General features: G+C 59.6%; 1 protein-coding gene across 1 annotated transcript in view; it reads right to left on the bottom strand.

The window, feature by feature from the left end:
• The window catches only part of CACNA1I (calcium voltage-gated channel subunit alpha1 I), a gene marked incomplete at its 3' end in the record, with an annotated part of 104407 nt that overhangs the window by 16633 nt on the left and 62492 nt on the right, over nt 1-25282 (bottom strand). The window contains exons 8-23 of the mRNA XM_081248772.1: nt 22840-23146; nt 19988-20424; nt 12001-12152; nt 11150-11335; nt 10721-10838; nt 9863-10018; nt 9280-9373; nt 8407-8609; nt 7276-7749; nt 6801-6901; nt 5909-6032; nt 5566-5634; nt 4843-5027; nt 4283-4409; nt 2603-2728; nt 137-226 (exon numbers count right to left, since the gene is read on the bottom strand). Of these exons, the coding sequence (XP_081104898.1) occupies nt 137-226; nt 2603-2728; nt 4283-4409; nt 4843-5027; nt 5566-5634; nt 5909-6032; nt 6801-6901; nt 7276-7749; nt 8407-8609; nt 9280-9373; nt 9863-10018; nt 10721-10838; nt 11150-11335; nt 12001-12152; nt 19988-20424; nt 22840-23146 (2949 nt within the window). The remainder of the gene's footprint in view (nt 1-136; nt 227-2602; nt 2729-4282; nt 4410-4842; nt 5028-5565; nt 5635-5908; nt 6033-6800; nt 6902-7275; nt 7750-8406; nt 8610-9279; nt 9374-9862; nt 10019-10720; nt 10839-11149; nt 11336-12000; nt 12153-19987; nt 20425-22839; nt 23147-25282) is intronic.

Here is a 25282-nt window from a genome sequence, read left to right on the forward strand (position 1 = left end):
GGGCAGGGTGCAGGCCAGGACGAGGAGGGGCGGGCTGTAGCTGACAGTGGGAAACACCAGCTTCAGACCCTGGGCCCCCAAAGACACCGTGTCCCTCCCCCACTGCCCGGGCCGGACCTGGCCCAGCCACTCCCACCTGCTGGTCCACAGCGACGGCGTCCAGTCCATTGTACATAATGTTCACCCAGCCGTCCTTGGAGGCCAGCACAAAGAGGGACATCAGGGCCTGGAACGCGGGAGGAAAGGGTACAGGGGCAATGGGCGCGGGCAGTTCAAGCTGCACCTGCCCCCTCCATAGCTGTGGGAGGCAGAGGGACAAAGAGGCCTTCCCCAAGTCCAGGGCAGAGCTGTATCCTCAACCGACAAACCTTTTCTGAGGATGCACTGTGGGCCTGCCATATGCCCTGCAGGCACTGCTGCAAGAGAATGAGACTGGACCGGGAGTCCTGGGCTCCAGTCTCAGCTCTGAAATTAACTGCACAAGAAAATTCATGAGGTCTTTTCCTCTCACCCATGGAATGGCACTAACACTTCAGTGACTGCCTGCCATGCTGGCTGGGAGGGTCAGCTGAGACTTTAAAACTGGAAGGTTCCTGACAAACATGTGGGGCCCTGCCACCATCACTCCAAGCTTGCCTCTGGCACCTGAAAACAGGAGCTCGTGGGAGAAGTCAGGACCAGCCCAAGCTCTGCCACTCACTGGCTGTGTGACTTAATGTCTCTGGGCCCCAGCTTCTTTGCCTGTAAATGGCAATAATTGCCCCAACTAACAGATTTTAGAAACAGAGGTGATCCCCAGGAGACAGCCAGCCAAGGCTCCTATATAGACAGCAGGCTAGGATAGGTCTCCTGCCCTGAACCGGCCCCTCCTTCCTGCCTACCCAGGGCACAGACCCATCCTCTTCCCTTCCAGGCAGGAATGGTGCTGAGGGCTGCCCAGAAAGGGCTCAGGCCCAGGAGGAGGGCAGGGCAGGGGACAAAGAGGGAGTCCTCCCTGCCAGGGAGGCACACGAAGCCCTCACACACCAAGGGGCAAATGTCCCCGTGAGCCCCTGCATCACAGAGGCCTGTAGTACAGACAGCCTGAGACCTTGGAATCACAGACCTGCTATCACTGTCCCTATTTACAGATGAGGACACTGAAACACAGAGAGGGTCAATACTGGCCTGAGGGCACACTGCTGATAAATGGCCCAACAAGGAATCCAAGGCTTCAGGCCATGCTGTAACCTCCCACATGGCTCTGCAGGCTGAGAACACCCTACTCAGTGGTCCCAGGGCATCAGCCTGGCATCAAGCATGCCCAGAACTGGAAAGAGCTGGGGATGCTCCATAGCAGCCAGGCCTGGGCCTGGCGCTGAGGTCAGGGAGTCAGGAGCAAGATCATAAAGGGTCCCCAGTGGCTTTCCCTCAGCTTCCTGGAACATCTCTTTTAAAACATTGTCTTGGGACTTCCGTGGCAGTCCAGTGGTTAAGACTCCACGTTTCCAATTCAGGGGGCGTGGGTTCGATCCTTGGTCGGGGAACTAAGATCCCACATACTGCGTGGTGCGGCCAAATGAATAATTAAAACTTAGAACAAAATAAAAATTTTTTAATTAAAAAAAAAAAGATTGTCTTACCAACCACTGAGTTGTTAAGAACTTGAGGATGTACTACTTCTGGAGAATCTGGAGGGGCAGGGTAACTGGGACCCAGTTCCTGACCCCATTTCCCAGCCACTCACTGCCCCTCTGAGGCCCCACAGCTCCTTTCCCAGGGGGCCCGGGGAGTGGAATCCCTGGTCATGGGGATGAGTGCTTCAGTGGATACAGTTGGACGGTCCTCAGCAGAGAGGCCCAGGGCCCTGGGCCACCCAGAGTTGGATCCTTGCTCCCTTCCTGTGTGTACTGGGGAAGGCACTCTCAGGCTGGTCATACCCAGTCACCTAGGTGGGCCCTCAAGAAACAGGAACAGTTTGTGGGTGGGGGGAGCTCTTTGGAGGCAGCCAGCTGGGGGCTATCATCTGGGACACTACCCAGATGGCCGAGCCTGGAAGGCCCCCAGGAGAGGGGACCAAGGGCAAAGCAGGAACTGGGCAGGGGCCTGCCTGCCAGCTAGAGTAGGGACCAGAGGAGATGGGTGATGGGAGAAGAAACCCACCCTGGGCCAGGAGCTTGATACACTTTAATCTCTGCCACAGCCTGTATGGTGGCCTGTAACATTCCCATTTTACCAACAGGGAAACTGAGGCTCAGAGAGGCCACACCTACAGTAAGTGGCAGAGCCAGGATTCACACCTGGTCTGGCTGACTCCAAAAATGCCTGTCAGGGCCCCCCCGGGTAGGGGGTGGGGGCCAGGAACCAATGTCCACTAAAGCACTTCCTAAATGCCAGGCACCTGCTGGACACTCTGTATTCACCATCCCTAAGCCTCACGCTACCTGTGAAGTGAGTTCTACCCCTACCCATTCTGCAGAAAAGGAAATCAAGGCTTGCAAAGCAGAAGCCCTGGCAGGGGAGGACTGGAGCCTGGTCTGTAATCCCAGGGCTCTCGGCACCAAAGAGCTGTCACCCCACCCACCGGGGATGGGTCAGGTCAAGAGCAGAAGGAGGCACTCACCTGGCCCAGATTATCGAAGTTGTACTTGTGGTGGACCCAGCGGTAGTTGGCGGCCACGCAGTCAGAGCGGTTGGTGATGTTGCGGGTGTCTATGCCCAGACAGTGGTAGAACTTGCCCTTGAAGAGCTGGGGGTAGGGACACAGGTCACAGGGTTAATGACCATCTTGCCAGTGCTCCCAGGGGTTGGGGGGGGAGTGCAAATCAGAAGAGGGCCCCGCCCCTCGGGGTCACTTCCTCCTTGTACAGCCTGAGCCAACCACTCTATCCCACCGTCTCTCCAAGTCCCCCAGCATGAAGCGGGGCTGCTCGCATCCCATCTCACAAGTGAGGAAACTGAGGCCCAGGGGTGTTACGCAATTTTCCCAAAGTCATTTGAGGTTTAAGAAGTAGCAGAGGGCTTCCCTGGTGGCGCAGTGGTTGAGAGTCCGCCTGCCGATGCAGGGGACACGGGTTCGTGCCCCGGTCCGGGAAGATCCCACGTGTCGCGGAGCGGCTGGGCCCGTGAGCCATGGCCGCTGAGCCTGTGCGTCCGGAGCCTGTGCTCCGCAACGGGAGAGGCCACAACAGTGAGAGGCCCGCACACCACAAAAAAAAAAAAAAAAAAAAAAAAAAAAAAAAAAAAAAAGAAGTAGCAGAGCCAAGCTTCACACCCTGGTCTGTCTGATTCTTAGCTCTTCCACAGACCCAAGAGATCAGACACCAGTACCCACACTGGGGATTCGGGCAGTGACTCCACGTGAGAAAGTTGCTTGTACATCCCTGAGAGACAGAGAGAAGTAAAGGGACCCACTCTAGGGACCCAAGCCCTTTCCATGTCAACTGCCTGGAAGGGGCAAGGCCACTGTCCACACAGGGTCCACACCAAGCCCGTTCTGCCCAGGAGGCCACGCTGTGAATCTCTCAGCAACCCCAAAGGACACCTGTGCATCGGGTTCCTCCAAACCTACAGCCCCAAACACAGGATCAGGTGGGGAGCCTGGGGGCCTCAACACAGGGTTCAGACCCTCAAGAAATAGGGTCTCAGCAGCAGCTCAGACCGCAGAAGGCCCAGGTCATTCTGGCCACCCCCCAACACACACTCTGTGATCTGCCCCACTACTCGCTGTCCAGCCCTGAGGCCTCATTCTATTCCTGGGCTGGACCCCAACCCCAAATCTGAGTCAGCTCAAGGCCCTGCCTGGGTCAGAGACCCTCCATGACCCCTACCCCAGAGAAGCCAAGCCCCAACTCCTTAGCTGCCATTCCAGGTCTCTCCCCACTCGGCCCGGCTCAACTCTCCATGCCAGCTGTAGCCCCGGGGCTCTCTCTCCACACGTACCCTGCTTGGTCCCGCCTCCCCACACGTCGTTGCCCATCTGCCCCTGACACACCTTCCCCCTGCCATGACCTGCCCAAACCTCCTGTTTTTCAAGGCCCAGTGCCAAGGCCACCTCCTTCAGACGTTTTCCCCACTGTCCCCAGCCCACCCCTGTGCTCCCATTTACCCAGCCTGCCTTGCAGTCAGCCATTTGGGCCGTGTCTGTCTCCCTCCCTGGAATGGGAGCTAACTGCTGGCAGGGACCATGGCTGCTCCACCAGGGCCACCTGGCACAAGGTCTGGAGAGTTGGGCAGGAGTGTGGAGCCTCTTGCCCGACTACAGAGCCCACCCCACCCCCTGCCCAGCCTGGGTGCCCCTCACCTGCACCCCCAGGATGCCGAAGATGATGAAGAAGGCACAGCAGATGAGGACGATGTTGCCGATGGGCTTGAGGGAGGAGATGAGTGTCTCCACCACCAGCTTCAGGCCAGGTGCCCGGCTGATGACACTGCAGTCAAGAAGGGGTCAAGGGTACCATTAGCCGTCAGCCAGGCCTGCAGACAACCCCTACTTGGCCCAGAGTCACCAGAGCAGAGGCTCCCAGGCTCCAGATCTATATGAACAGCAAGGCACTGTGCTTTCACCCCAACCCCTTGGGATCCACACCACATCACGCCCAGAGATGGCAGTGAGCCACCAAGGACACACAGGGAGTGGGTAGCAGCCCTGGGGGCCACCTTCAGCCCTCGCCTTCCAGCACCTGCTCCAGGCTCCTCCCCCAGGAGCAGGGCCCACAGGTGTGACCCTGGCCCTGCTCAGCTGGGCACACGCTATGGAGGACTGAGTGGGTGTGGATGGCCGGAGTGAGGGGTCCACTTAGACCCTGGGGTCTTCCTTGGACAGTGCAGGGTTCCCGCATCCTCGGATGCGAGGGTCCTCACCGCAGGGGTCGTAGGGTGCGCAGCAGCCTCAGGACCCGGAGGACCCCCAGGATCTTGGCTCCCCCGGCTGAGGCCAGGGACACCACAATGTCGATGATTGACACGAAGACAAGGAAGCCATCCAGCACATTCCAGCTGCTGCGCAGGTACGCCTGCTCACCGAAGTACAGGCCCAGCGAGACCACCTGGGGGAGGGGCGATGGGCGGGGTCAGCCAGACTCCTCGAGAGGGTGGAGCGAGATCAGCTGGGCAAGGGGCAGAGTCAAGTAGGTGTGGGAGAGCCGGGAGCAGTGGGCTGGAGCGGACACGTGCCCTGCCACCCCCTCTGAAGGCGGGCTATAGGTCTCCCCCTACCCAGGGAGCCACTCCCTGAAGCACCCCATTCCCTTCTCCCTGCACATCTGGTTAACCCAATTTGAAGCCACGTGCTCTGGGAAGCATCCTAGATGGAACCCTCCCCCTGTGCCCTGCACCTCCAGCAGGTACCTCCACAACACTGGAAATGGGCTGTGAGCTCCTGGGCAGCGGGCACAAAGCTGACCTCATCCCACCTTCCCCAGTCCCAGGAGCCCAACCCAGTGGCTGGGACCAAGTGGGGGTGAGCCTCCAAGGCCACCTGTGGAATGCTGTTGAGGGGCAGGTGAGTGACAAGCTGAGCGGGGCTGGGCCAGGGCCTGGGGCCCCGGACAAGGGGGAGAAGAGGTCCCAGGTGAAGCCAGGTACCTTCAGTGTCATCTCGCCCACGAAGATGGCTGTGAAGATGTAGTTGGACACAGTGAGGAAGATGCGTTCCTGAAAGAACCGGGAGATGCCATGGATCCAGGTTCTCCCAGGATTGGTCAGCCTCTGCCTTCAGCCAAGGAGCACCCAGGAGAGGCTGCCACTTCACAGTCCAAGGAGGCGGCCCCCTCTCCAGAGGCAAGCTCCCAGCCACATCTCCCTCCATGGCATCCGGTCTCGCTGGGCTCTCCAACCCTCCCAGCCCAGCATGCTGTCCCCCAGCAGGCCCTGGGGACCTGTCCCTCTGCCTCATTCCTTCCACCGCCCGAAAGCCCCAGCCACTCACGGTGCTGCCGGCCTCAATCTGGGGCCGCTCCAGGGCGATGGTGATGCAGTTGAGGAAGATGAAGGCCAGGACGACATAGTCGAAGAGCTTGTGGGCAATGATGGTCTGACACAGGACCCGGAACCTGGGCAGGGTGGGCAGGGGGCCACATGAGTGTCAGTTTGCCCCTTACCCTGGCCAGGAGGAAGGCACCAGGAACACATGAGAACCAGGGTGGCCTAGAGGAAGCTGATCTTTCTTTTCTCTGGCCACACAATAAATAGGTGGCGGCTTTAGGTCTCTGCTCAGGATGCCCACCTGACGCCACCTCTGCTGACCACACTGCAAGCTCCTGGCACCACAGGGTGAAGGGCACCCACCTAGCCCTGGCACTCAAAGCTTTCCAAACACTGGCCCGAATCTCTAAGCCTTGTCCTCCAGCTGCATGGACACATTGTCTGATACCCTCAGCTTCTGCCCCCAGGCCTTCCCTCGGGCTGCTCCTTCCGCCTGGACCAGCCTCCACCTCCTTACCACCCCTTCTTCATCTACAGAATGGTGTCTGCCTCCAAAGCCCAGCACAAAGGCCTCCTCCCCCAGGAAGCCTTCGGATGACCCCCTCCAGATGGAAGCACCCCAGGTTACCAGAAGATTTATCCAACCTGGTGCCCAGCACAGGATGGCCTAGACTGGAGGAGATGCCCAGGAGGGCCCACACACAAACCCCTTCCTCCCCAGCAGACCCTCCACTACAGGGCCGGGAAGGCCCTCTGAGGTATGGGAAACCACCTGCCCGCTCCCCTACCTCCCCACCACGCCCCGCCAATGGCCCTACTTGGCTTGGCAGAAATCTCTCCCTCCCAGACCTGTCAACCCTCTACTCTAACCCCACCCCAAGCCTGGCCCTGCCCACCTGTTCTCGGGGGAGAAGAGGTAGACAGACCAGTCCTCGCGGACTTCGCACCAGTCAGGCTTGTAGACGTCAATCATCTTGCGGACGCGGAAGCACAGAGTCTGGCAAGGGGAGGACGGGGTGCTGGCGGGTCAGCGCTGCCCAGAGCCGCTCATCTCCACCCACCCTGACCATCCAGCCAAGTGGGGCCACTGGGTGACCTCCGAACTCTCCCAGCAAGACCAGAACCCTCGCCCCACCCAGGGCGGTCAGGGAGGGCTTCTCTCCCAGGGGCGGGCCCAGCTCAGAGGTGGGCAGTTCCGGCCCCGCCCCCTGTTCACCCACCTGAAGCCCTCTCCCCATGGCCAGGCCCCCCCTTGGGCGGGAGCCCTGTCAGTCCCTCCCACTCCAGCGCCGCCCCTCGACCCCTCCCCGCTGCGTCCCAGCTGACCGCCTCGTGGTCCCCTCCGCGGCCCCTAGAGCCTCGCGCACTCACGTAGTCCATCTCCTCCTCGTCCTCCCCGCGATCCCAGCGGTCGTCCATCTTGGTGAAGACGTCCTTGGCGATGCTGGGCATCCTGCCATTGCAGTCCTCGTGCCCGGGGGCCGGGCCTGCCGCCTTCCAGGCAGCCCGTGGGTGGGTGCCCACGGCGGGCACCAGCTCGGCCAGGTCCACCGAATCTCTGGTGTCGAGGGACAGCGTCCGGCGGTGGTGACAGTGACGGTGCGCCAGGTGGGGACCATGCTGCGCTTGGTGGGCATGCGGGGCGTGCAGGGGCGCGGCCCGCAGCGGCCCCTCCTCCTGGGCACCCTCGCAGGCCCGGGCGCCGCTGCTGCGCTCCGCCGCCGAGAGCAGGGACTCGTGCTCCGCCGATGGTGGCTTGTGCTTGAGGCTGTTCCAGCTGGAGCGACGGCTGGCCCAGGCCCCACTGCGGCCCCACGGCCCGTGATAGGAGCTCCGAGAGCTGGACTGGGAGGAAGCCCGGGGCTCCGGTCAGCGCCACCACACACACCCACGGTTGTGACTGAAGGGAACCTGCACACCCGCTGAGGCCCAAAGAGGGCTGCCCACTTGGCCAGTGGGTGACAGAAGGGGCTAGACCCCAGAGGTCCTCTCCCTGCTCTGCCTCTCACTCCATCGACATCTACAGACACATGGGCACCTCCACTGTGTGGCTATGTCCCTCCTGCCACCTCCCTTCCCAGTAAGGGCATCTGCCCATTTTACAGGAAGGGAAACTGAGGCTCAAGAAGGCCTGTAACTTGGCCATGGTTACAAAGTTTGGCAGTGGCAGAGGCCAGATACAAGCTCAGGTCTGCCCAACCCCAAGGCCCAGCTCTTAACCCTACACATTGCTGCTAAGACAAAAACCCAACTCTCTACACCAGACCCACTGGCACTATTCATTCATTCATTCATTCACTCATTCCTTGTTGCCAGGTCCTGCTCTGTCTCTGGGCACCCAGGAATGCAACAGACATGGTCCCTGCCTGGTTCTGGCTGGGCAGCCTGGTGCCCTAAGCCTAGGTACCAGTCTGAGGCTGGACTGGCAGACACTTCTTCTCAGGGTCCCTCAGCACACACCCAGCAGGGAGCAGCCACCCAGAGCACCCCACGAGGACTCACCAGGGAACGCTGGTCGTAGCTTACCCTCCCCAGTGACATGACACTGCTCTTGCGGGAGCCCAAGGCCATTAGCACAGGGTCTGGCTGCGGCGAGAGGCGGGGGGCGGATGCTGCAGCCCCAGTGGGGCCCAGATGTCCACCCAGTGGGAGATTGGAGTCCAGGTGCCCATTGGGGGTCATGGGGATTGCGCAGAGCTTGGGATCTGGAGGGTTCAGATAGAGACAGAGGAAGGAGCAGACAAGAGGACAGAACAAGAGCAAAAGAAGCCACGAGACAAAGAAACAGACAGGGACAGTAACAGAAACGAAGAGTTTTTCTGGAGAGACCTCCTCCACCAGGAAGTCCTCCTGCTTGGACCCCGTCACGTGTGCCTCCCCTCTACCCCATCTGCAAGGCTCTCAGCTTTATTTTTGGATGAGTGGATCCCTTGCCTTCTGTGTTCAGGGCCAGCTCTGAGCTTCACCCAACACAGGAACCTCACTCCCATGCCCAGTGCAGGAAGAAGGCAGAGCCTGGTTAGCCCGGTTACTGAGAAGGACACAGCATGGGCTGGGAGGTTTCTTCCAAGCTGCACAGTGGTGCTAAACAAAACCCAGGCATCCTGAGGCCCAAGGCTCTTCATTACAGGCCAGCTGTATGGAGGGGTGAGGGTGGGCTGCAGCCACCCCTGTGGCTAGAATTCAGGAGAGCCATGAATGTCACTGACCTTTGGAGATTTAGCAATTCTTTCAATTATAAATGTAAACAACAAACCATAGAGAATTAGCAGTCCCGAGCCTTGGCTTGAGGGGAAACCAGATGCTGTGCCCTCTGCCCAACTAGATCTGGGGAAGAGTCCTGGCCTCCTAGGTGACGAGTGGAGGTCCGTTTACCTCCGCCACTGTCCAGGCCCTCCTGGAGCTTGTCAAACTCCTCCATGTTGGATGAGCTCTGGTCCTCGTCCGAGTAGGAGCGATTGGCGTCGCCCTGGGAGACCGTCCCTCACATTGGAACAAAAGTCAGCTTAGCCCTTCCCTCCCTCCTGAATTTTTCAATGGGTGTTTTCACCCCCCCCCCATTTTACAGATGGGGAAACTGAGGCTCAGAAAAGGGAAGCGAGAAGCTAATGAGGACCTAGGCCACAAACCCACATCTGCCTGATTGTAAGTGTCCCCAAAGCCTCAAAAAATGAAGGAGGCAGGATCCAGAATCCCAGATCTTGGGGACTTTAGGATCTCAGAGATGGAGAAGCCTAGGCCTACACCCCTGAGGGAGAGGCAGGGATCCTAGATGCAGACCCCCCCCACTTGCATGCTTCCTGTGATGGTAAGCTCATCACCTCACTGGCAACTCCCTCCTCTGGAGACCTGTTGCCTGCTAGATGTTTGAATAGCAGTCCTCCTCCATCCAGACCACCCCCCGCCCAGTCTCTTGCAGGCCCCAAAGGGGTGCTTCCTCCACCAGGGCCACAGTCACCTCTGCCTGGAAGCCCTCCACCAGGATGGCCACCAACAGGTTGAAGAGCACATAGTTGCCGAAGGTCATGAGGGCAACGAAGTAGAGGGAGGCCCAGGGGGAGGTGGAGGCCATGCCATTGTAGAGGACGACGTTCCAGTCCTCCTGGGTAAGGATCTGTGCAGGGAAGGGGGATGACAGCTCAGCCCCTGAGTATCTCCAGGCCCCCCAGCCCACTGGGTGCCCTAGGTGCAGGCACGCCACAGCCCATGAGCACCTACAGCATCCTCTCACACACGCTCGGGCACACCCAGGGTCCTCAAAAACCATGGCCCTAGCAAAGCCGCAGAATCATGCATGTGCGTGTGTACGCGCACACACACATACACACACACACTGCTCTTCCTGCTGCCTGGCCTGCCCACACCCTCGAGGCCTATGTCACACACTCCTGCCCTGACACGTGCTCCCCACTGACCGGTGCTCCCTCCTGGCTGCTCCCCAGCCCCATCCTCTCAGCACCCGTATCCCACCACCCAGGGCACAAGCCCACCCTGCCTTCTCCCCTGCCCCCACCACACTTGTGTGTACACACCCACTCAACCACGGCCACAGTACACGTGAGGAAACAGTCTCAGGGAAGAATCCTAACCCCACAGTCTCAGGGCAGGAGCAAGGGGGCGGGGACGGGCACCGGGCAGTCAGTCCAGCTCCCAGAGCCAGTGCTGCGCCAGCCTGGCCACTGGAGGCTGGTGTTGAGGGGCCTCCTTGTCAGGCCACTGCTCTTCCCTGGATTCTCTGAGGCTGGGAGCACCTCCAAAAAGTGATCCTGGGAGAAATCCCTTCCCCAGACACCCATGGACACATGCTGGGGCTCACCTGGAACACCGTGACAATGGCCCACAGCAGGGAGTCAAAGTTCTTCCGGTCAGGGACTGTGTCTCCCGTGTCCGTGCGGAGGCTGAATTTGCAGCCAAAGATGTGCATCCCAAGGATGCTGGGGGAGAGACAGAGGTGGCTCAAGGGACTCAGACACACAGAGCTCTCTGCCCACCCACCTTGTTTCATTCTCAGAACAACCCACTAAGATGGGAGGGGCCAGTGTTGGTCCCATTTTACAGACGTGAACACAGAGGCTCAGAGGGGCAGAACTTGCCCGGAGACATAGGGGATTAAGTGATGGTGCCAGGATTCGTAGCCAGGTCCGGGGTGTTGCCCGGAGAAGCTCAGCCAGCCACACTCCCCCCGGTTTCTGCCCACAGGCCTGGCAGGCCCCACAGGTGTGGCCCCAGGGAGGGCGGGACTCACCTGAAGATGAAGATGAAGAGCATGAGCAGCATGCAGAAGGTGGCCACATTGTCCATGGTCTTCATGAGCACCACGAGCTGCCGCCGCAGCGCAGGCATGAAGCGCACCAGCTTCAGGACCCGCAGCAGCCGGAAGGTCCGCAGCACCGACAGCCCGCCGTCCGCCTGCCCCACAATCTCCCAGATGCTGCAGCCCACCAGGCAGGGGTAGGGAGGGGAGAGAGGCAGGAAGGGTCAGAGGGAGGCCGGGAGGAGACGAGGGCAAAGGAAGAAGGAGAGGCCAGGTGGGCGGAGAGATGGACAGCTTCCATTCATTCACTCATTCATCCAACGGGTATTGTTTCACAGGTCACTGCGTCTCGTGGCACCCTAAAGCCAGGGCTCTGAACCTGGATTCCATGGACCACGCCCCCCCAAGAAGTCTATGGTCCATAAATATCTGACCTCTTTTTGAGATTTAACATTCTTTTGATTATGAACATCAACAACAAACAGCAGAGAATTAGCACTTCCTATGACCCTGTGGCCAATCGAAATCACTGATATTTTTCTATCTCATGACAGCCGATACAGATGTTTCCAGATATTATTTATGCTCATCCTTTCTTTGGAATGATGGTAGTCACGGACCCACTGCTAGATCTTGCTATTTAATAAATTAATCCAGAAGTACATATACTGCTAAATCACAAATTTTCAAATATTTTGATAACTGTATTTCAGTGTAATTAGCTTCCTTTGATCTTATGTACTTCATTTACTGGCTGGGGTCAGTGCATTAAATCCCCCTCCCACCCTGTTCTGTTTCTAGGCCCACAGGCTAGGGGTGGGGGTGGGGGGGAAGGTCGGCACCTGATGATGACAATGATGCTGTCGAAGATGTTGTAGGGGTTCCGCAGGTAGTCAAAAAGCCCGAAGGCGGCCAGCTTCAGCAGCATCTCCAGGGCGAACATGCTGGTGAAGACCACATTGCAGATCTCCAGGATGTTGGTCAGCTCCTCGGGCTATGGGGGTGTTGGGGAAGGGAACGGGGACCCCGGTCAGGCCAGAGGGCAGCCGGGACATCCATCAGCTCTAGAACCTCCAGGGAGGCCCGGCTCTGCCACCCCGGCTCCATGACCTGCAGGTCAGTGTCCTCACCAGAGCTCCATCCTCCCCCTGCACTTGGCCTCAAGAAACTTACAACTCTGCCTCATCTCTGCTGGCTTGAGAGGTCCACTGAGATGGGAACACATGGGGCTAACCTTCCACAAAGTTGGCAATGATGCTGGTACTGCACACTAAGGGCCACATTATGATACCCATTTTACAGATAAGGAAACTAAGGCCCAGAAGCCAGCCAGAGGTTACATGGCTAGACACAGAGCAAGACAAGAAGGCAAACCAGTGACTGCGGAAACCCTGTTTGCCCACGACCCTAACCCATTTTGGGAGCACGTGCAGGACCTGCCCTGTGCACTTCATAGGCATCATGTAACTTAGTCCCTCACAAGAGCCCATTATGCATATGAAGAAGCAGGTTCAGAGAAGGCCAGTCCCCTGCCTGAGACTGCAGTAGTAAGGAAGGCCCAGAGCCAGGGTTTGAAGCCAGGCAGCCCGGCTCCAAGTCTCCACCCTTAACCCCTGCCTGTGCAGACCTCCCTACACAGCCTTCCCCCCACCTCCTTCCTTCCTTAGCAATGGCCGTCTCAGGATTGTGGGTGGCTGGAGACCGTCTGCCCTGTGAAGGGGAGGACAGAGACCGTGCACCTCCTGTATGCCACCACGGCTCTCAATCCACCTGACCACCTGGTCAGTGGGGCTTACTTCGCCCGCTTCTCAGAGGATGACACGAAGGCCCAGAGAGGTTAAGGGTCAAAGTCACCTGCTGCTCAGAGGGAGACTTGCCCCTCTGGCCGCAGACACAACCTCTGCCCCTGGAGCTGTTTACTTGCTGGTTATTAGCAGTAGGTGACACCCCTGCAAGTGGGACCACCCAAGGAGCCCCAGTGTATGAAACAGGCCACCCTGTTGGCCACGACTGGGGGTGGGGTTCCAGGTCCTCCCCCCAACAGCCCGGGCCTCAGTTTCCTCATCCATAAAACGAGGGGATGGAGTAAGATGAAGGCCATACGAGGCTCCAGCCCCTTCTCTCCCCACCTCTCCCCCAGCCCTGGCCCCGCCAGGACTGGTGAAGTACCTGGTCTCTGATCACCCTGAGCCAGGCTGTTCCCGCCTGAATCACGGAGAAGGGAAGGGCCATTTGTTAGGCCTGAACATGTGTCCGTGTTGAGCTCGACCCCAACACAATTACTGACAGTCAATCTGTGAGGCCACTGTTAGCGGCTCCATTTTACAGATGAGGAAACTGAGGCTCAGAGAAGGGAACTGCCTTGCTCAGAGCCACCCGGCAAGGCTGTGGCAGAGCCACCAAGTCAGACTCCAAACTGCTCTCCCAGTATCCACACCCACACCTCCCTAAACTCGTCCATCCATCATCCACTTGTTCATCACTGGATGCACTCCACAGGTCTCCCAAGCATCTGTCAGGGGCTGGGCTTGTGCTACCCAGGGTGGGCGGTGGTGAATGAATCAGCACATTCTTCCTGCCCTTGAGAAGTGCAGGCTCCGCTGGCAAAGCCCATCATGCAAGTTAACAAACCACTCGGTGGTGATAAAAACAGAGGAAACTTGAGGGTGGTTTGGGGGAACAGGGCAGTGGAGTCAGGAGCAGCTTCCTCTAGGAAACGACATCTCAGCGAGACCTCAAAGCCGAGAGGGGGAGTGGGTGACAGGGAGAAGAGAAGGTTGTCCAGGCAAAGGGACCAGCCCGAACTCGGGCTGGGAGGCGGGAGAGTTCCCAGCATCAGCACCACCCACCCCAGCCCAGCACCCCCGCACGGAGCAACAGGGCCTCAGGCGCCTGACTTTGATTCCACTTGGGCCAAAAGGAGAAGAGAAAAAAATAACAACCCAGCCCTCCCGCTTCCCGCCTGGTGCCTAGGAAATCTAATAATACTGCCAGCTCCTCTCAAAGCCAGATAAAAGGAGAAGGCACCATTTCCATCTGTAATTATATCTGACTCACAAAATGGTACCAAAAGGGGAGTGGGACCCCGAGAGAGGCCCCCAGTGGGGGAGGGGCTGGGGCCCGGCATCCCTGGCTGAGCCAGGGCCCAGATGCTACTCAGAGCCACCAATTTCCTAGCCCGCCGAAACAGAGGTGAAAGATTTGGACGCTGACAGGCCATAATGGCAGTCACCCCGCTCTGGGCCACACGCACTGCACACACACTCCTGCCCACCTGCAACTGATGCGGAGCCTGCAGCTCTGATCTCCCGGAAAGGTAGGTCACCCACTCGCTCCCCTCCTCCCTCGAAAGAGCTGTTTCTCTAGTCAAGCGCATACCTGTTAATCTTTTTCTAATGGACCATCCATCACTCTTGCGAGCATTTTTCTGAGAGAGACAGCGAGCGGGAGAGAGAGATTGACAAATACAGACACAGTGAGTGATGAGAGACCACGGGGGGAGGTATGTGGAGAGGGACAGGGCAGCCACGAGAGAGATGGAGAAAGAGAGACTGAAAGAGAGGTGGACCGATAGACAGACAAATATAGACCCAGGGAGTGAGAAGCAAATGCAGGGTGTGGAGAGACAAGATAGAGAGAGAAAAACAGAGATAAACACGTAATGAAAGACCAAGATCATGACACTGTGAGTCAGAGACAGAGCCAGAAAGTGAGAGAGAGCAGGTAGACAGACAGACAGACAGGCAGAGACTGCAGAGAGGTGGCTGGAGACGGCAAAGACCCACCCCATGGAAGAGGAGGTGCCGAAGGGCAGAAAAACCAGGTTAAGCCAGAGGCAGGAGGGTAGAGGGCCGATGAGGAGGGGCTGTAACCTGAAGGTGAGGCCAGAAGCAGAGGGAGACGGGGCAGGAGCAGGGCCAGCTCATCCCTGCTGAGCGCCAGGCTTGGGAGGCCCAGTTGCCCAGCCTCTGGCCACTTCTGCTGGGCCAGATAAGGGCCCAGCTGGGCAGGGGTCTCTAAGCTGCCCCCAGGAACCCCTTGAGCCCAACATCATCCTCATGATGACAATGGCAGCTGGTGTTGAAACACCTCCCGTGTGCCAGGTGGTGCTAAGCACTTTCCACGGATTATCCTGTCTAAGCTCAAACATTACCCTATAGTATCCCCATTTTACAGCCAGGAAACCTGAGGCTCAGAGAGAAATGACCATCCCTGGCCACAACCAGGCAGCGGTAAAATCCGATCTCAAACCCAGGTCTCCTCCCTCTGGCCCGCCCCACCTCCCCATGGCCCAGGTGCCTTCACCTGCACTACTCTTCTGACTTCAGGCTCCAGTTCAGCACGGACATGTCACTGCCCTGCTTACAAGCCTTCCATGGCTCCCCACTGCCCTAAGGATAAAGCCAGTCTCAAGACCCTTCATGGATTGACAGGCCCTGGCCTCTTGGGCCGTCTGCCCTGCCCCATGTGCACATCCTCCTTGAGGGCTCAGGGTCTTTCGTAGGAATGCCCATGCTCCCGGCGCCTGCATCTGTCCCTCCTTTGTCTAATGAAATCCCAGTCATCCTTCAGGATCCATCTCCAGCACCATCACCTCCAGGAAGGCTTCCACAACTGCAGTTCATGTTGGTGTCTCTCTCCCCTAAGTCCTCACAGAGCTGGAATGTCAGGTACTAAACCACTCCACCTTCCTTTTCCCAGAGTCACCCCAGATCTGGCTTGGCAGTGACTTGATGAGACAGCTGAAAAGAGAGTAAAGCCTGACCCTCTTTTTGTTGTCCGACGAGGTGAGCATCCTCTAGCTCCAGAACAGTCTTGTGCAGCTCCGGAGGAGTCATGGGCCGGGACGGGCGAATGCTGGGAGAGGGAGGGGCTGAGAGAGCCTGCTCCCAGGAGCAGTGCCTCCCCACCCCCTCCCATCGGCTTCCTGGAACCTCCAATTCAACCTCAGCATCTCAGCTTCTTACCACATCACGCTGGGTGAGAGTCCGCCTCTCTGAGCCTCGGTTTCCCCATCTGCCCAGTGGGGACAAGATACTCACCCCGCCTGCCCTGGGGGCTGCCAAGAGGATGACACTGGGAAGATATGTGACAGCAAATGATGACAGAGAAATCTGGCTGCCCAAGCCGACCCTGCCCACCTGCCTGTCACGCAGCCTCAGTCACAGACTGTTCTGGGCCCATTCCCCTCCAGGGCTATGCCGACTTCTGCACCATCTGACCACCTCATGGGTCACACACAGGCCACTGCCTGGCTGACCCCCACTTTCCCCTGTCACCTCCTCCTAGGCCAGTCCCTGCAAGGAGTAGCTGTGGCCACAAGGAACCTGGTGACACTCCCTTGTGATTTTGGCAGCAGTGGCCTCCTAAAGGCCACGGGCACCCACAGTCTCACCTCTCATTCAAGCACCTGTGACCACAGAGGCCAGAGTGGCCCCACTTCACAGACGGAGCGGGAAAGCAATGCCCAGGCTCTGTCCTGCCCTCACCACCGGCCCCCCCGGGCCCCCACCCGGTGGCCACACCAAGCTCCCTGCCGGCAGGGGCCGCCACGATGCCTCCCTCTGCGATCACTTGCTCTGCGGGAGAGGGGCTGCTAGCGTTCACCAGCCTCTCCTCCAGCTCCCCCCTTTCTCCCTGCCCCCTGGCAGCCCCGGGCCACCTCTCTCTGTAGGCAGCACCTCAGGGGCTGCTCAGAACCACCTCAGGGGCGGAGGGCTTTCTGCCAGCAGTGTCAGGGAGCTAGGGGCGTGGAGCAGAACTACCCGCGCCCCCCACAAGCAGGCCCTGCACAGAGCTTGGCCAAACAATGGCTGCCACTCGGAGCTGCTTTAAAGAGAGTATTTTTTAAATTCTCCCTCCCCCTCACTTTTTCCTTAATTAATAATTTTTTGAGGCTCCAGATGGCAGCTGGTAAACTTACCCCAAGGGTGGTGGTGTAAGGCTCCAACAAAAGATTCACAAATCGGGCTTCCCTGGTGGCGCAGTGGTTGAGAATCTGCCTGCTAATGCAGGGGACGCGGGTTTGAGCCCTGGTCTGGGAGGATCCCACATGCCGTGGAGCAACTGGGCCCGTGAGCCACAACTACTGAGCCTGCGCGTCTGGAGCCTGTGCTCCGCAACGGGAGAGGCCACAACAGTGAGAGGCCCGCACACCGTGATGAAGGGTGGCCCCTGCTTGCCACAACTAGAGAAAGGCCTCGCACAGAAACGAAGACCCAACACAGCAAAAATAAATTAATTAATTAATAAACTCCTACCCCCAACATCTTCTTTAAAAAAAAAATGCAAATCTCCAGACTCCCCAGGAAAAAAAGAAAAAAAAAGATTCACAAATCTTTCTTAACAAGTGGGCACCTACTATGCACCAGGCTTCTTAATGCATCGAACCCTCCCAGCTACTCTGGGAGGAGGGGGTCTGTGTGCCCATTTCCAGATGGGGGACACTGGCCGAAGGAGGCCAAGTGACTTGCCCAAGGCCACCCTACCAGTCGACAGCAGAACCAGGGATGGAGCCCAGACCTGGAGCGGCGGATTGCAGCTCTCTGGCGGTGGTCTTCAGAGTGTGGCTGGGGTTGGGGTGGGGGGCGGAAGGGGGGTGTTAATACCTGTCTTGAGGATGGTGATGAGGACTCAATACACCAGGCTGGCTCGGGGCCTGGCGCTTAGTAGGTGCCAGGGAGCCGATCCCTATGACGGAAAGGGCACGAAGTTAGGGCACCTGCTCGTGGATGAGGAGGCCAGGGAGGATCCTTTGAAGGGGCAGAGAGCGCCTACTGAGGGCAACCCAGTGGGGGGGCCAAGAGGGGTCCTACGGTGCCAGAGAGAAGAGGCTCCCCCATCTGGAGGCTAGAAAGTTTGCCCAAAAGGACGTGGCAGAAGAAGTGAGTGGGGACAGGCCAGGCAGGAAGACCCTGAGGAGGCTTGGGCAGGGACCATAGCCTGGCCTGAGGCTGGGGCTGCGGAGAGAGGGAGAAGCTGGACCCAGAGGATGGAGCCACCCTGGCCACCGTGTTTGCCCGTGGAGGGATGGCTGGGAAGTGAGGAACCAGTAGTTCACTGGCAAATGGGCCTCTGAAAAATAGCCCTGATTTGCTGCGTATGTCAATTTCCATGGTGTAAATACTCCCACCATGGCCAATTTCAAGCTACCAACTGTTTATAACGATGGGCTTGCAAAATCCTTGAGTATGAGCAAACTGGCTCTTGCGAGCTGGCTCCACAAGCCACTGGCAGGGATGGTGCTCAGGCCCTGGTGCAGCAGGACTGTGACAGGCGCCCTTAGTGCTGCCCCACCCAGAAGCTAGAGCCAGCACCCCAACAGTGCAGGTTCCCTGTGGGGCCTTCCCCGGGGATGCTGGGCCAGGCAAAGGCCAGAAGGCTGGACCCTAGGTGAGGGGGTCCAGCCTGCCTGTCTCACCAGCTTTACCCTGCAGAAAGCCTCCTCAGCCCTCCCCAGAGACACTTAGTTAAGCCGGAATAACTGGCAAACAGGCAGCTCCGAGCAGAGCGTGGCGGCAGCCCCAGGGGCCGCATTTAAGTAAATTAAATGAAGCCTGTACCTGGTGAGCGAATAAAGAGGGAAATGAGAGTGTGGCCCACCACGGGGCACAGCGGGGGGTGGGGGGGCCTGCAGAAAGAGGGCCACGGGGAAGCCAAGGAGGCGTCGAAACCCTAAACTCTGCGGTGGTATCAGTCTTGCCACACAAAGATGTGGGTTCAAATTCGGCCCCTGACTGGCTATGGGACCTTGGGCCAGTGACCCCCCCTCCCTGGGCCTCAGGGTCACCAACTGCCAGATGGCGTACCTCATAGGAAAGGGGTGCAGGTTAAGGGAGGGACCCCACCTAGCAGCTGGGGGACAGAGGGAGCCAAAAAATGATGTTTTTCCAAATGGATCCAGGGCTGGGCTTGTCCAGGCTGTCACCCGGGCTGTGACCTATGGATTGGGGACATCTGTGCAAACCCCCCAGAGCCCTCCATCCTGTGTCCCCACAAATACGCTCTTGTACACATCCTCCCTGTGCTCCTGCTACTTCCCAGAAGCCATGCCCTCCTCCATGTGCTATTCCCCCATGGGGACCCTTTCTCTGAACTCAGCTCACCTGTGAACCCCCAGCAGTACCCCCGATGGCCTAGGGGGCCTGGGACTCACCAATCACCGCAGCCAACACCCTCCCTGCGCCCCACGCACCCAGAGCTGAAGACAGAAGAAACCACAGGTTTGTCCAAGAAGGGAGATGGGGGACAGCCTTTGCAGGGCACCCCTGGGGCCCCTTAGTGCCGGGGTGCTGCGGTGAGGCGGAGAGTAAGTGGGGGGCGTGAGGGGCAGGAGGGCGTCCCACCTGCAGAAGGTATCAATATGTCCCAGGTGGAGCACAAAGGGCCTTGAATGTCAGTGGAAAGGTCTGCATTTTGTGCCAAGGTCAGCGGGGGCTCTGGAAATTTGGGGGCAGGGGCACTCCCAGCCTCTGGAATGACTGCTCCAGCCGTTTTGGAGAGAAGAGACAGGAGGGTCACATGGAGAGGCGACAAATGGAAGTTAGGACTCTGCAGGGACTGGCGGGGGATGGGTTGTGGGGGACCTGGTGTCCACGCTGAGAGACTCAGAGGGAAAGGAACCACATCCCCCTGTTCACACCCCAAGGGGCCATTCGGCCACGCGTTGACCCTGAGCTCCACCCCCTCTGTGCCTGGCCCTGGGCAGGGCACTGAGGTCACATGGCTGAAGGGGACCCAGGTCAGAGGAAGACAGACAGACAGCAGGTGTTCGACAGGCCCGGGCTCACACGTGCCAGGCTCCCCCGGGCCCCGCCTCCCGACACTCGCCTGCTGGTGGTGCTCAATGCCCATGCTGACGGTGTTGACCAGGATGGCCATCATGATGCCCCGGTTGAAGTACTTGCTCTCCACAATGCCCCGCAGCTTGGCTCGCGTCTCCCGCCACACGTCTCCACACAGCCAGGCAGCCCCGTCCGCCTGCCCCACCTCGTCCTCGTTCTCCAGCTCCAAGGAGGCCCCGTCTTCACTGCTCCGGGCCCCGTGCCCGCCGGCCTCGTCCTCGCCGCTGCCCGAGCCCCCGGAGCCCGAGCCCCCAGAGCCCGAGTCCTCCTGGCCCGAGTTGCTGCTGCCCAGGCCCGAGGGCCGCCAGCCCACCTCGTGCTGGCAGCGGGGGCAGCTGGCGGGGTCGGAGGCCAGAATGGCAGAGATGGGCTGCACCAGCATGTGAAGCGTCAAGTCCGGGGGGCTGTGTCGGGGGCACAGCTCTGGAAAAGAAGCCAAGGTCGGGGTTGGTGCCTCGGGTCCCGCAGGAGGCGGCCCCCGCGCACACTAGGCCCGGCCCAACCTGGGTTACCACTCGCGTGTGCCCACGGGGTCTGCCTGGAACCCGCCAGCCCCACCTGGAGGCCAAGTGGCTCGTGGTTCCTGGGGAAACAGCTTCACCCTCTGGGCTTCGTTGGCCCCCGAGGAAAAGCGGGGACCAGGAACACCCACACACCGGGGCCATGGGGCGGATTCTGTTGGTTAATACACGGTATGAGCCCAGAACAGTGTCCTCGCCCTGTCACTTCCTGCCCCGTGGCCCCAGGTTGGTCACTGAAAGACCCTCCAGGAGCCCCAGCCCCTCCCCACCGTCCTGCTTCATGACATCATGGAGCTTGGAAAACGGCTGAAAAGACCATTGTGGAGGGTAGACACCCCTCAGATGAAGCCAAGGTGGCCTCGGCATTCCTCAATTCTCCTGCCCATGGCGGGGGCCTGTCACCAGGGAGGAAGCGGGCAGGAGCCCGGGGCAGGGGCAAGCCCTTGCTCTAGAAGCACCACCCCTATGACTTCCTCCCCCAACCCCGCACAGCTGAGTCAGGGTTAACCCCGGGAGGGGGCAGGAGCCGTCATCCCCCCAGCTGCCCAGGGAGAGTGCGAGAAGCTGGGCCGGTCTTGGACCCACGTTCTGTGATCTGTGAACCATTTCAAAGAGGTGTCAGAGAGGCTCTTTCTGGATAGTTTGGTTCCTTCTTTATATTTGTCTGCGTTTTCCTAGAATACACAGGTTTGGCTTATGTAGCAAAACATAAATAAATAACGTTAAAGGGAAAGAAAAACCTGTAATGTCTACCGTTCATTTCCAAACACCTCCCTATGTCTGGACAAGGCTCTCTGACTCAGTCACCCTCTAGACCGGTGGGGCAGCCAGAAGCCCAAGGGTGGGCCACCTCAGTGCTGGAGGTCATGGCAAAGCCCTTCCCAGCCCAACTGTACGTGGGGCTGGGCCCCCTGACACTTGTTTCCCAAGGAAGGGAGCCGGGGGAGGCACGAAGGCCCAGGGCAGGGGGCACGGCCTCCCTCCAAAAGCCTGTCTAGGGCTTCTCTCCACGAGGTTTCCATGGAGAGGGCGATGGGCGGCAGCAGGAAGCCCTGAGCCGTAAACACCCCTCCCCGCGTCATCCAGGAACACGGGGTGCCAGCCTTGCCCGACCCCAGCTCCCCTGTCCACGTGCTGGGCCAGCCCACAGGCCACCTGGAGCTTCCAAGACCACGCCTGGATGGCTGGCTCCCAGGGGCGGCTGGGCGGCAGCTCTGAGGATGAGTTCTCCAGCTTGTCTCTGAGAACCTCAGGTTCCCAGAACGTGAGACCTGCAGGGGCAGGGCCTGGGGGTGGCTGGCTCCCACAGCGCAGGGCCTCGCCCTCGCTCCACGGCGGGGAGCCGGGCCGTCCACCGTCCCAACTGCGCCTACTCTGGGCTGACGCCGGCTGACTTCCTTGTGGACACCGCCTGGGGGCAGGACTGGGCCTGGGGTGGGGCCCACCTCCTGTGGCCCTTTGCCTCCTCCTACGGGAGCGGTTCACGTCCCCCTAGGGGTGGGCTCAGCAGAGCCTGCAACTCTGATGTCCCCAATGCCGAGCTTTGGTCACTGACACACTGTGTGACCTTAAGTGACTCCCTTCACCCCTCTGGACGTTCGTTGTCCCATCTGAACACTGGGGCTAATATTACTCACTCTGCTCCCTTCACAGGACTGTTTTCTAGAACAGATGAGAAAACGAATGGAAGCCCCTTTTTAAGCCTACGCTGCTAACTCTCTGGAACCGTCTACAGTCGAGCAGGAGAAATGGCCCCAAGGCAGGGGCAGATCACAGTGTTCGGGTGTCCCCAGCATGCCCTGCCTCTCTCTGCAGGGCTGGCCACGGCCCTTTCATTCCAGGTGCCCGACATCGCTGCTCAGGTGTGCTAGCAAGCAGGCAGGCGGCCACAGGAACCCATGGGGGATCAGCGGGGTGAGAACGGAGACAGGCTACAGTGGTGGAGGGATTTTATAGTTTCACAAGACTAAGGACAGACTATTGTTCATTCTTTCAAGCGTGGCTCCCAGGGCAGAGCCCGAGTCCCTGTGCACACATGGGATCAAAAGAAAATTCCTCCAGGGCAGGGCTAGGCCCCCCAAGCGCAGGGCTAGCCCAGGCCAGGCACCAGCAGGTGGTCAGGAAAGGGGGCACGGAACCCCGGGGGTGTGGACTGGAGCTGCCAGGGGAAGATCCGGGTTCTGAACTTGCTGGATACCTTTGCTTGTGCTGGGAAGACAGGGCACGTTTGCAAACAGTGCTGTTTCTGAGTCCCCAGCTAGAGGCACACGAGGCCTGCGCGGGGCACCCTGGAGGTCAGGGGAGGTGGGCCACTTACTGTAGTGCCTGGGCTCCTTGGTGTGGGGCCCGGGCTTGGTGGAGCCGGGTGCCTCCGGGGCCTGGCGCCGGCTCTGCAGGGCCTGGTAGAGGCCCAGGGCCCGGCGCTTAGCCTTGCGCAGGATGTGGCAGACGTACTGGAAGATCTCCTCGTAGCAGTCACCAGGCTCGGCGTAGCTGGCCACCGTGCTGGAGGACAGGTAACGCTGCCGCTGCTCCAGCATCAGCCGGTGCTCCCGCTGCTTGGTCTCCGAGAACTGGGTCGCTATGACAACGAGGCACAGGTTGATCATGAAGAAGGAGCCCACCTGTGACCAACGGGAGAGGACAGGGACAGAGGGGACGGTGGGGTGAGAGGAGGTGGGAGCAGGGGCAGGATGGTGGGAGAGGGAGACGGAGAAGGAGAAAGAGAGACGGGGAGACGGCGATGGTGATGGGGAGACGGTGATGGAGATGGGGAGACGGTGATGGAGACGGGGAGACGGCGACGGAGACGGGGAGACGGCGATGGAGATGGAGGGACAGAGGCAGGGCGAGAAGCAGAGGATACAGAGGCCAAAAGGAAGACCGGAGGAGGGGCAGGGGCGGATCCCAGACATGGAACAGGGAAAGAGACAGCCACAGACAGGGGGGTACAGACAGACAGACAAGGTCAAGGAGGGACACCAGGGGAGAGTGAGACAGGCTCAGAGAGGACAGAAACGGAGGGTGTGGGAAGCACAAAGTGACCGGGGCGGGTGGAGACAGGGAGAGAGGAGGGGAGGGCGGAGCGCCCAGAGAGACGGAGAGGCACGGGCACAGATAGGGACAGGAAAAGAGCGCTGAGGCCTTGCTCTGGGAGGAGGCTGGGGCTCAGGACAGCGGTGGCCCAGGCAGCTCCCCAGGCCCCGCTGAGGCCTGCTTCCAAGCCCTCTCCCCTCAGGCCCCTAAGCCTTGGCCACGGCTGCCCTCCCACCTGGGACATCAGCGCTGAGGGCAGGGAGGGAGGCACGGCCCCCCTCAGACTACCCGGGCCCTGAGTCCCACCCCAGCCCTACCCTCACTACGGCCTTGACTTTGGGCCTCCAGACAAGAAAAGAGAAGCTTCCCTCGGAAAGGGCTTAGTTGGGCATCTTCATCTGGGCTTGGATGGGGAAAGGCTACCTGGCTAGTGCTAGGAATTCTGCCACCTCAAGTCCCAGGGCCCAGCCCCAGGGGCCACCACAGGCAGGAAAGCCCCCGTTTCCAGACGCAGGCTCCTCCTAAGCACATGCTAAGCCTTTGAACAGACTCAGCTGCAGACTCGCCTGCCAGAGGGAGGGGGCAGTGTGCGTTTCACCCTCCTCCAGGCTGCCTACCAGAAGGTTCCTGTAGGCCACAGCCCCAGTCGCTGATCCCCCTTCCTTCCTCTCCCCCACAGCACAGCTGGGGAGCTGGGGCTCAGGAGTGGGGTACGGGGGCCTGGGGTGGGGAGCTTCCTGACCCAGAGGACTCTGGGAAAAATCCCTGCCTCTAAAGTAAGAAGATGCCTCACTCGTTTGCTCTCTCCGCATTTCCTGGAGACCCGCTCGGCAGGCCTGTGTGAGGGGCACGGACCCTGTCCGCTGGGAGCTCACACCTGGCAGCCTCTACCCAGCCCGCCTCTGGGGCTGCTGTCCCTGGGTAACTGGGCAGCTCCCCATCCCCTCTAGACCTCCATTTCCCCATCAAAAACATAAGGCTCGGACGAGCTTAGGACTTCTGCAAACAGGAGTACTGGGGACCTGCGTGCAAAGGCTGAGGACCCCTCACCGGCTGTGTGGCCCAGGCCAGGCACCTCACCTCTCTGGGGCTCAGGGTCCACACCTGGGAAACAAGCAGGTGACCCTGCATGGCCAGGGTTGTGAGGGTAAAAGAACAGCACGGTCACCCAGCCTCTGCTCGCAGGATGCTTCCCAGCACCTGGAAAACTCAGCATCCTCAGCCTCCTACCAGCACCCGTTCTCCTGTGACAGGGCCACCCGGGGCCCAATAATCGCAGCAATAATAGCAGCAGGGCACATTTATTGAGCATGTACTGTGTGCCAGGGGCTGTGCAGCCGCAGGCTCTGTCTCCTCTAACCCCCCCCAGGGCCCCTGAGCCAGGTGCCGTCACTGTTCCCCGCTTCACCGTGAGCTCAGGGGGCTAAGGGTCCTGCCCAGGGTCATGCTGGGAGTTCCCAAGCCCAGACTCCACCCCTAAGTCCATCAGGAGAAGCAGATGAAGGGTCCTCCGGCCTCTCTCTGGAACTCAAGGCTCCTCTCGCAAGCTCAGTGGTTCACAGTCCCCGCACTGCAGGATTCTGTCTGGCCTCAGGGTCTCTGTGAGGCGTCCCCTGCCCAGAAGGCTCTTCCTCTGGCTCTTCCGCCTCCAGCCTTTAAGGCTCAATTCTGGCATCACCTCCTCCAGGAAGCCTCTCACTTCCCCTATCCCTTCTCCAAGCCGG

This window comes from Mesoplodon bidens (assembly GCF_964165515.1).
Source record: "Mesoplodon bidens genome assembly, chromosome: 11".
Classification (NCBI taxonomy): Eukaryota; Metazoa; Chordata; class Mammalia; order Artiodactyla; family Ziphiidae; genus Mesoplodon; species Mesoplodon bidens.